The sequence below is a fragment of the Neovison vison genome, chromosome 7 (assembly GCF_020171115.1).
Source record: "Neovison vison isolate M4711 chromosome 7, ASM_NN_V1, whole genome shotgun sequence".
Classification (NCBI taxonomy): Eukaryota; Metazoa; Chordata; class Mammalia; order Carnivora; family Mustelidae; genus Neogale; species Neogale vison.
In genome coordinates this window covers 156,353,040-156,365,184 of record NC_058097.1, presented here as the reverse complement: position 1 = coordinate 156,365,184, position 12,145 = coordinate 156,353,040, and the positions used below count along the sequence as shown (strand labels likewise).

Here is a 12,145-nt window from a genome sequence, read left to right as displayed (position 1 = left end):
CAATCATATCATATGTGAAAATGAGCAGTCTTAGTTCCTTATTTCTAATCCTTATACTTGGAATTTTCCCTTTTGCCTTACAGGCTACAAGTTCTAGGGCAATATTGAGACAGCAAGAGTGGGGATCTTTCTTGTGTTCAGCATCTCAACGGGAACAAGTTTTTAATTTTTCCCTATTAAAAGCCATTTTTGCTATAGTTTGTGCATACCCATCATAAGACTGAGGGGCTTTTCCCACATTCTTAGTTTACCAAGAGTTTTTTGTCAGGGATAGATGTTCAGATTTGCAAGATCTTTTCTGCATCTGTAACAATTAGGATATTTTTCTCGTTCTATCCATAATGTGGTGAATTCGCTGATTGGTTTTCTTATACTTAACCAAATTTGCATTCCTGGGGTTAAGCAAACTTGTTCATGATGTACTACCATTTTATATGTATTCCATCACTTAATTCACTGATGTCTCACTTAGGATTTCTGTACCCATGTTCACGAAGATTAGCCTGTGATTTTCCACTCGTGTAACTGTCCTTGCTCTGTTTTTTTTTAAAGATTTTATTTATTTATTTGACAGACAGAGATCACAAGTAGGCAGAGAGGCAGGCAGAGAGAGAGAGGAAGGGAAGCAGGCTCCCTGCTGAGCAGAGAACCCGATGCGGGGACTCGATCCCAGGATCCTGGGATCATGACCGGAGCCGAAGGCAGAGGTTTTAACCCACTGAGCCACCCAGGCGCCCCCCCTTGCTCTGTTTTGATATTAGTTATGTGGACCCCCTCAAAAGCTGGGAACTGTACCCTCTTTTTAATTTTCTGATAGATTTATTAAAGATTGAATTTATTTCTTCTGTAAATGTTTGGCAACAAGTACTAACAAATCTATTAAGCATGAAGTTTACCTTTTTAACCTGTAAAGGTTTAATTACCCATTTGATATCTTGAGTGGTTTTGGGTCTATAGGTTTTCTATTCTTGTCTCAATTTGGGTACACTCTATATTTCTGAGAGGTCATATGATCTAAATTTCATATTTATTGTGCAACATATTGTCTGCATGTTCCATGGTAATATCCTGTTTTAAAATGCCTGATAATGGTTATATTTCATTTTATCTTTTTTTAAAAAAAGATTTTATTTATTTATTTGACAGAGAGAGAGAGTACAAACAAGTGGAGTGGCTGGCAGAGGGAGAAGCAGGCTCTCAGCTGAGCAGGGAGCCTGACATGGGACTTGATCCCAGGTCCCTGAGGTCATGACATGAGCCAAAGGCTGATGCTTAACTGACTGAGCCATCCAGGCACCCCATGTTTGACTCTTTTGATCCTCCCACTATATAGTTTACTTTCCATTTCATTAAGAGATACTTCTTCACTAATAATCTTCCAGGTCTATGTCCTATGTTTTTTTACTTTTATGAAACATCTGGAAGTGCTCACTAGGCTCACTGTTCTTCATGCTGACTTTAGGGCAATAGAGACATTCTGTGCCTCATTCTTGTTTTGCATACTCTTTAATTTTCTTGCCTCCTCTTTCTTTCTCACATGTTATGTAGACAAGCATTTCTCGGGTTCAAACATGTGGTTATTTCCCAGTTATATTCAATTATAGAGTCTCAACAGAAGGTACTGTGATCGCACAAACTCCCATGGCGGGGTGAATCCTTTAATGGTTGTTGATCATTGCTTTGTGGCCCAGGGTTCTGTCAGGTTCATGAATACTGCATGTGACTGGAAACAATATGCTTTCTTCCCAGGGCTGGATACACTGTTCTCTACATGTGCACTAGGCTAAGGTGTGGTGTGAGTATTTTCTTACAAGTTAGTTATTTCTTGTAAAGATTATGCAAAGAAGCATGTTGGGTTCTCTGGCTATGACTGATAGTCCTTTAGGTTTCCTTGTGATTCTGTTGATATTTGCTTAATATTGTTGCTGTCACATTATTGCTTACTTGCAGGTTTCGAATTGTTATACCTTCTTGGAAATAGTTGCACCTTTGCTCGTTACAAAGTGACTCTCCTTATCCCTAGTAAGTTTCTTCCTCTGAAGTCAGCTTCTTCTGATAATAATATAGTTGAATAAATTTCCCTTGATTAGCATCTTGGGCTATCTTTCTCCACCTTTTTATTTTTAACCTTCCCATGTCCTTCTTTAGATGCATCTCTGCTGAGGAATGCTGTGGAGAACAATAAGTCAGGAGAGTAGAGTTGGGGTTGATTTTCACGAGCATTGACTTGGAAGGAGCTCCCGGAGGAGATGTCCCTGCGGCTAAGGGACAGAAGGGAGTTAGCATTTTGGAGAGTAATAGTCTATGTTCAGGGAAAAGCATGGAGAATGCTCTGAGAGGGGAACACAGCTGTCAGTTTCGAGAACTAGTAAGGAGGCCAGCATTGCTGGATGAGAAGGGACAACAGGATGTAGTGAGATCAGAGAGTAACAGGGAAATAGATCTTTAATATATGAATTTAGCTTCTCACCAGAAAGGGTAATGTGCTATTGGAGGGTTTTGAGCACAGGCAAGAAAGGAAGAAGGGAGAAACTGAGAGGCCATGGCAATTATCCAGTTGAGAGACAATAGTAGCTGGGGCCAGGGTGATAGGCCAAGCAAAGGTAGAATGTTCAGTTTTTGGACACATTATCACATGAAAATGCAATAACTTCATTTGAAACTGTTATTTTAGTAGTCTGAATTTCATTTCTAACTTCCTGTTTAGCTAGAGATACCTTCAGAGTGTTTTGAAATTTCCAAGGCTCCAGTTTTCTTTTTTGCATTTGGCTGTGGTTCTGTTGTTTTATTTCACAGTATGTTATGTGTATTAACCCCAAATATTTGAATTTGTTGCTCTATCCTTCTTATAATTATATCATGACTTTTTCCCATATTTTATCCCATAAATATTTTGAAAGGAAAACATAAACTTAGCAGCATAAAAAGTGTCCACTCTCATATTTACTGTTATTATCATCTGTTAGAGCAATATTTTATTATGATAACCTCATTTCAATATCTTTTTGGTCTATTTTATCTGTCAATCATTGAGGGAGGTGTTTAAAAAATTTTTTTTATAAACATATAATGTATTTTTAGCCCCAGGGGTACAGGTCTGTGAATGGCCAGGTTTACACACTTCACAGCACTCACCATAGCACATACCCTCCCCAATGTCCATAACCCCAACACCCTCTCCTGACCCCCCTACCCCCAGCAACCCTCAGTTTGTTTTGTGAGATTAAAAGTCTCTGATGGTTTGTCTCCCTCCTGATCCCATCTTGTTTCATTTATTCTTTTCCTACCCCCCAACCCCCCCACGTTGCATCTCCATTTCCTCACATCAGAGAGATCATATGATAGTTGTCTTTCTCCGACTGACTTATTTCACTAAGCAAAATACCCTCTCGTCGCGAATGGCAAGATTTCATTTCTTTGGATGGCTACATAATATATATATATATATATATATATATATATATACCACATCTTTTTTATCCATTCATCTGTTAATGGACATCTAGGTTCTTTCCATCGTTTAGCTATTGTGGACATTGCTGCTATAAACATTTGGGTGCACGTGCCCCTTTGGATCACTATGTTTGTATTTAGGGTAAATACCCAGTAGTGCAATTTCTGCATCATAGAGTAGCTCTATTTTCAACTTTTTGAGGATCCTCCATGCTGTTTACCAGAGTGGCTGTACCAGCTTGCATTCCCACCAACAATGTAGGAGGGTTCTGAGGGAGGTGTTTTAATATTTCCACATTTTGATCTTTCTTTAATCTATTTAGTACTGTTGGCTATGACATTATAGTTTTATATTAGTACAATTTCCTTTTAATCCCGCTTGCATGTATCTGATTTTTTTCCACACACTTTCATTCATGCCTAACATACATATATGAAGTGCACAGATCCTGACCCTACATCTTGATAAACACTCATAACATGTACATCACTTGTGTTACCATCACTGACACAAGAAACTGACCATATATGACAGAAGTTCCCATGGGAACTATGGGGCATGAATCATAGAGAATACATATGAGGCAGCATTCCCCTGCCTGGGGCATGGGACTGTTTCACGATGGAGTGTAATTCCACCATGGTGAATGACATGGGAGGGATTCCTGGGTTGGAATGTGGAAGTGAAAATCCCTTTACCTCAGGATAATGGCTCTATTTCCCACTGGACACAGAGTAGAGAGAATGAATCCCTAAGTGTTGTTGGCAGCCTTATTGCTGTGGGGGGAGGTGAGCTTCCTTGAGAATGGAACCTGCTTTAGGAAAGTGCAGCGAGAAGTAGACAAAGGTAACCTGCATTCAGTCACAATGTCCAGTTCAGCACAGAGCCAAATCTGCAGAGTGATTCAGCTCTTCACTCTGTGGGGACTGAGCCAAATGGTCTCCTTGATTGTTCACCCAGTGTCGACTGATCTCTGAATCCCTTGATTTTCCTGTATATTCAATGAGATTCATCACATTATGTTTATTTTATGGAGAAATTCATCACATTATGTTTATTTTATGGAGAAAGTTATAGAAGCAGTAAATGTTAAATGATTTGCTCAAATCTCACAACTAGTCCAGATCATTGGAGTCATAGTTTGAAAGCTCTTTCAATACAATCAATTGTAATGATATTTTTCTCACAAGTTTTCAGTGGCTCTATATTTCTTCTACAAATGATTGGAAGTTCTTGGATGGTGGGAGTAAGCATTCAGTTGTCTCCAACTAGGCTTCAATCTACTTGCCTTAGCTGGTTTCCCACCATTGCCCAAACTGTGCATTCCACCCAATCATCCTCTACCTGTAGCTCACCTGCCTTCCCTCACACTCTCACACCACTGATCTCTTTTTTCCCGGTTTACAACTGGTAGTCAGCCCCTGTGTTCACCTCCTACTGGAGATGTCATGGTGAACTGAGTCTCTTGTGTGAAGAGGTACTTATCCCCATTAAGAATATGAAGGAGTGATGCTCCAGGGGTGTGCTCTTGAGGGTTCTCATGGGGGGGGGCAAGGTCAAGCCTCTTTAGTCATCATGCAAAAATAGGAGTAGGTGTTTATGACATGATTCCACATTCTCCAGGGAGGGATTCTATAGGGCATATGATTCAGTGTCATATAATGTTCTAGAATCAGTGCCCTGAAGCACTGAATTATATGTATGAGCAGGTGGCTTTTGAGTAGAGGTAAAACTTCTGATACAGTACCGAGAAATTTCAAGAGACAGAGTCAATAGGTAAGAAAGGGGGGATTCTGCTGTGTGTGTGTGTGTGTGTGTGTGTGTGTGTGTGTTGGTGGGTTTTCCATTTATAGTTCCTCTCCAACTGACTGTGGAGATGCTGTTGAAGTGATGTGTCCATGCTCAGGAATCACTGGACACAGCTGACACATTGCCATAAGTAGACTCCTTGGTTTTGATGCTGGTGAATTTTCTTTTCTCTTTTTTTCAGAGGTAAGTACTCTGTACATATTTTTAAAAAAGATTTTATTTATTTTTTTGACAGACAGAGATCACAAGTAGGCCAAGAGCCAGGCAGAGAGCCAGTCAGAGAGAGAGAGGGGGAAGCAGGCTTCCCACTGAGCAGAGAGCCTGATGCGGGGCTTGATCCCAGGACCCCGAGACCATGACCTGAGCTGAAGGCAGACGCTTAACCCACTGAGCCACCCAGGTGCCCCAGTACTGTGCACATATTAATCATCAAGTCTTTGAATGTTGCAGCTGGAAGGGAACTTGGTATAAGTGCCTCTCCCACCTCCTCATCTGGAAAGATGAAACCTACTTAGGGAGTGCTCTGTCTAAATCTTTCTGTTCAGGAGTTCTGCAAGACAGCATTGGGGTCTCTAAGTTCCAGAGAAAAGGTGCAGCTAGGGCAGTCAGTGGCTTGTTACCAGTCATGAATGGTTTTTTTTTTTCCTCTATAAGATGCTTATAGTCCATTCTATAAAGTTTTTCTATTTTATTTACATTGCACTTTAAATTTTCCAATTTTCAAGATCTATCCACTTCCTAATATTTGGAACTAAATACACTTTATTCTTTTTTCTCATCAGAAATGGATTTAAAGTGTTTGATCCTGTGACTATAATTTACTGATTTCAGGAGACTTTTCAATATGCAAATGATAATTAGCATGGTTAGTATGGACAGTTACTCTTTTTTTTTTAAGTTATTTATTTATTTATTTATTTATTTATTTGAGAGAGAGAGAGAGAGAGAGAGCTTGAAAGGGAGAAGCAGACTCCCCATGGAGCTGGGAGCCCGATGTGGGACTCGATCCCTGGACGCTGGGATCATGACCTGAGCCAAAGGCAGTCGCTTAACCAACTGAGCCACCCAGGTGCCCTGGACATTTATTCTGAATGGATGATACGGTCAAACTTAGAAATAAATCAAGCTGCCTTCTACTGTCTGCTAATGTCCTACTGGTCTTTACTCAAGGTGACATGAGCTGTGTCCTGTTCTCTTGGGTTCCTCAGCTCCCACAGTGTATTTCCGCTGGTTTTCAAACATGACACAAAGGCTAGTAAGTCTCCATTGAAGTGCAAGGGCGTCATCAAATACATGTGCTTTGAGCAAGACACCCTTCCTCCTTATGCCTTTCTCCTTCCACTGACTGTACTTTCCCCTGGTGACATGCTATGATTCGGTTATTCACACTCCCTCCACATTGAGAAGTATCAAATCCCTCACAGAAATATCTCTTAGGCCCTTGATATAACCTCTGCTTGCCAACAGTGTTTGTATGTTGGTTTCACTCTTCTTTTGGGCACTCTCTTTCTTAAAGCCAGTGTGGATTTCCTCATTTTTTTATTCTATCATCCATCAAACATTGGTTTAGTATCAATTATGGGTCAGGGACTATTATAGACATTGTGAATGTAGCAAAGAAAAAAACAAATTCTTAGATTCCTGGAGTTTATATTTATTGATGGAGTTAGATTTTGTTCATATGGAATCTGTAAATATTATAAACATACAATATATAAATTCTAACCCCTTTATTCACACACACACACACACACACACACACGCCAATTGCTGATAATGGAAAAACACAGAGCAAGGTATAATAGATAGAAACTGAATTACTGGCATAACAGTGAAATGCTGTTCTATGTATTTTTTTCCCACTTTTTGTTGAGCCGAGGATCCAATGTTTGCCTATGATTACTGAACCTAGAAAATGGTACTTGTTCAATCAATGTTTGTTGAATAATTAATGATTAAATGAACTCCTGATAAGAAGGAAAATAGGAGGGAGAGAAAAGACAGACAGGAAATGTTTAAATCAGTTTAGAATGATCAGAATTGGATGATTCTTAAATATCATGGTCACAAGGATTAGTCATAAAGAACTAGCCCTTAAAATTTCCATTGCAGGCCAATCTCCATATAATTGTCCATGACCAGTGTTTGCAAAATCAATAATCCTGAAGCAATTCACACTATTTACAGATCACCTAAAATAATGAAATATGAGATATGAAAACTTGTGCAGGAATCCACAACTGCAGTTGAACTTAGATATATTTTTCATATTTAATAAGCTTTGAACTGGTATTTTGAAATGATAAATACTTATAATAAATATAACTCAACTGTGCTGTATCTTTGAGTCATTAGGTTGTCTGAAAAATTTTTGTGGATATCTTTTTCCCTTTGTCTACTTTTCAATACTTTATTTTTATTTTTGGTAGTTTAAAATACAACTATTTATATAAAATTGAGAAAAACAGATAACTCTGATAGCAATGTTATGGGAATGGAATCTCAGTTATAAAATATCAATGTTTCTTTTAAGGCTAGGTTTAAAATCAAACTATATAACATGTAAGTTATAAGAGCATTTTGATAATATCTTATATTTTTCAGACAAGACTCCTGAACTGGCATTCTTCATTTTCTCCTTTTTATTTGGAAGGTTCATTATTCAGAGTGATTGTCCATTTCTAAAATCACCAAGATGAATTTGGTCAGGACGTGTTCCTCTTTACATCTTCAGCCAAGAATATCTGGGGGGAATTGCAGACGCAGACTCTCAGCTATTGGACTCTGACTTCATAATTTGTATACAATGTCCCTAAAAACAAAATACTCTCCACGACTGAAATGAAAAGGCAAAATCAAAGCTCTGTGGCTGAATTCATCCTCCTCGGCTTTTCTAACTTTCCTGAACTCCAAGAGCAGCTCTTTGGGGTTTTCTTGGTTGTCTACCTGGTGACTCTGTTGGGAAATGTCATCATTATAGTCATCATCTCCTTGGAACAGAGCCTCCACGTGCCCATGTACCTGTTCCTCCAGAACTTGTCTGTGGTAGAGGTAAGTTTCAGTGCAGTTATTATGCCTGAAATGCTGGTGGTCCTTTCCACTGAGAAAACATCGATTTCATTTATAAGCTGTTTTGCACAGATGTATTTCATCCTTTTTTTTGGTGGTACTGAATGTTTTCTCCTGGGGGCGATGGCTTATGACCGATTTGCTGCAATCTGTCATCCTCTGAACTACCCAATGATTATGAACAAAAGGGTTTTCATGAAATTAATAATGTTCTCCTGGGTCTCAGGGATCATGGTGGCTACTGTGCAGACCACATGGGTTTTCAGTTTTCCCTTCTGTGGTCCCAATGAAATCAATCATATCTCTTGTGAAACCCCAGCAGTGCTAGAACTTGCATGTGCAGATACCTTTCTGTTTGAAATCTATGCATTCACTGGCACCATTTTGATTGTCATGGTTCCTTTTGTGTTGATTCTCTTGTCTTACATTCGGATTCTCTTTGCTATCCTGAAGATGCCATCAGCCACTGGGAGGCAAAAGGCCTTTTCCACCTGTGCCTCCCACCTCACGTCTGTGACCCTCTTCTATGGCACGGCCAATATGACTTATTTACAACCGAAATCTGGCTACTCCCCAGAAACCAAGAAACTGATGTCATTGTCTTACTCACTTCTTACACCTCTGCTGAATCCACTGATCTACAGCTTGAGAAACAGTGAGATGAAAAAAGCTTTGATGAAACTGTGGCGCAGAAAAGTGGATTCACACTTACTCTGATTGCGCTGAGAAGCCATGTGATACTTGGTCACTGTTTGACTGAAATCTACTTAATAAAGGGTGGCAACAATTTGCATTTCTTGGTGTGTGATGCTTAACTTCTTGATGTCTACATATTGGTTATATATTTGAGGTATCTTCATATATTAGTGTTTTATTTCTTTTTTTTAAAATAAATGTATGATGTTCATTAATATTGGATATAAAAGAGTCTTTAAAATTCATTTATTGGTGGCCATATAGGTGTTTATGTTAGGTTCTTCCCCTTGCAGTATGGTAAATAAACTAGTTGTAAACACATAAAAAAGGTGGCTTTAATTTCTGTAAAGGAGGTTTCATAATATGAGTTTAATGGGTCAAAGCAACTGTGAGTTTGCAAATTTTTATAAATATTACCAAATTACTTTTAAAATTGATTTATTTATTTTATAGACAGAGAGAGAGAGCGTGGGCAGAGGGGAGCAGGGGGACAGAGACCATCCTGAAGCAGGCCCCCGTTGAGTGCAGAGTCCAATGGAGGGCTCCATCTCAGGATCCTGAGATCATGACCGGAGCAGAAATCAAGAGTTGGCTGTTTAACTGACTGAGCCACCTGGGTGCCCCCAAATTACTTTTTAAAAATGTAATTCAGATTGCCTTTGAAGACCCATTATGCCCCACTGACTGGATTGAGTGCTAAGAAGACAATAAAGAGATGGTTTGTTTTTTTTTTTTTTTTTTGAGTGAAAATCTGTTCCATGTATGAGTTGAAAAGAGCAGTTCTTTACTGAAAGGATCACATGGCTCTATTCTGGGACCTACAGAAGTTATAGCCCATATTTAGCTTTCATCAGGTTATCTTAGAGCATATTCGCCTATGACACCTGGGTGCCTCAGTGGGTTAAGTGGCTGTCTTTGGTATAGGTCACGATCCCAGGGTCCTGGGATTGAGCCTCACATCAGGCTCCCTTCTCAGCGGGGAGTCTGTTTCTTCCTCTCACTCTGCCTGCTGCTCCCTTTGTTTGTGCTCTCTCTCTCTCTAACAAATAAATAGATTAATTTTTTTTAAAGAATATTCACCCAGTGTGTGACTGGAAAGCAGCATGGGATTGTTTTTGAAGATCATTTATTTGTTTAACAGTATTTGTTGAATGACTTCTATATATCAGAAACTGTACTAGGTCCTGAGGGCACAAAGTTTAGCAAGATAGTCTCATGAGAGAGATAACTACTAAACAAATAGCCACACACTGAAAACATAATTAGAGTTGTGATAACTGTTAAACAGGAAAAGCACAACATACCATGGGATCATCACAGGAAGGCTTTATCTGATTTGGAGCGGCTATGGGGGAGAGCAGTGGCATTGGGAATGACTTTCTCAGGAACCTCCCTGAGAAAGTGACATTGAAACTGAGCCTCAAGGACAGGTAGGAGTTATCCTGGCTCAGCTCCAGCATGAGGGGGTAGAGTCAATGGATGATGTGGAAAGAAGGATGTGTGTGATGGTCTGGATGGTCTGGATGGGAAGGAACTTAATGTCATTCCAGGAAAGGGAGGAGAGTGTACAGCGAGGGAGGAATGAGATGATGATATGAAGAGGGAGGCATCAACTAGACCAAGTAAAATCTTGTCGATACAAGAACTCTGAACTCACCTACTAATGATAGGTGGTCAGTGAGTTAAGCAAAGCAGCAACACAGATATGTCTGTAGTTTTAAAATGTCTTTCTTGCTTATTATTGATATTATTATTATTGATGTTGAGGTTCAAGAGTGGAAACAGGCAGGAGAAGACAATTGCTACAGCCCAAGTGAGAGTGATGTGCTTGGTCTGGGGTGACATCAGTGAAGGTGAGCAGTGTAGATATATACTTAAGAAATCAAGTTGACATCACTTCATAAGGGATTGTATGGGGGAGAGGGTAGGAGAGAGAGGAGTGAAAGATGAACCCATATTTCTGGTTGGAGCAGAAAGCGCATGGGGTTTCCATTTGTTGAGAGAGGGAACACTGGAAACTAAGAATTTGGGGAGAGAAATCCAATTTTGGATGAGTAAATTTTGGGAAATCAAAGTTAAGTTGATTGCTGGGAGATACAGGTCAGGCTCAGAATGGAGGTTCTGAATTAGGGGAACAGAGCTACAGGGTAACACCTAGAGAGGGATGCATGATTCAGGGAAGGTCTTCTTAAGATGAAGAGACTCTAGAATGTCTGAAGTTACATGGAAATAATCCAAAAAAGCAGGAGAGGTGCTGAATCAGTGTGTCTCGGACCTGGTGCTGAGATGATCCTACCTGAGGAAGAGAAAGATACAAATGGACAAAATGTTGCATAGATCCCAGAGGGAGAAAGACAGAGCTGTGAAGTTGTAGGGATTCCAGGGATGAAAGAGCTAATAGGAGGAGGCTGGGGGAAGAGTATCAGGAATAAAGGAAGTGGATCTGGAAAGAAGCTTCAGGATGGTACCTCTAAGCCTTAAAGGAATGAAAGCTCCAGGAGGGATTTATGAACTCTGTCAAAAGATGAACTAAATTCTTACTGCTGTCTAGTGGCTCAAGCATATAATTGCTTTAATCTCAGGGCTGAAAGCTCAGGGAGCTAAACCTGTTCGTGGTTCACCAGTATCATCTCTGGTGAACTCAGAGAAAGTAATAGAAGCAATCACATCAGTCCCGGGGTCAAAGAATGTGGGCAAATGACAAATGCAGTGGCAAGTTTCATGTCCTTAATACGTGTAGATGTACCTTTTTTGTCAGGCTTAGGAGCAGAAAGGCTGAGGGTCATATTCATTCTTCCCCTTTTCCCACCTCCTTTCTTTTGCCCTCCCCCACCAGGACCACCTCCATCCTCACCTCTATCACTACCCCCTTCACCACCACCATCACCATCACCATAATCATTATCTCATGTTCCACACATTACACATTCACAATAGTGGGTTATGTCTGCAATCTCACTTGACTATCCATTCATAAAATCAAAACCATTTGTTGGGTACCTAACACGTGTCTGTTGCTGTGTGGGATGTTAGGCAAAACTTCTAGGAGACTACTTGAGTGACGAAGCAAATAAACGAACCCTTAACAATATTGTGTGGTGAGTGTTAGAACTGTGG

The 12,145-nt window shown here is 39.9% G+C and overlaps 1 protein-coding gene across 1 annotated transcript; it reads left to right on the top strand.

Moving 5' to 3' along the window:
* Positions 1-8,104: 8,104 nt before the first annotated feature.
* LOC122912696 (olfactory receptor 10A3) lies at positions 8,105-9,049 on the top strand. Its single transcript, XM_044258760.1, has one exon. It carries the CDS (start codon positions 8,105-8,107, stop codon positions 9,047-9,049), a length of 945 nt encoding a protein of 314 aa, XP_044114695.1.
* The last annotated feature ends 3,096 nt before the right edge of the window (positions 9,050-12,145 follow it).

Coding starts and splice junctions, on each gene's coding strand:
- LOC122912696 (XM_044258760.1), top strand. CDS start 8,105: ATGAAAAGGCAAAATCAAAGCTCTGTGGCTGAATTCATCCTCCTCGGC.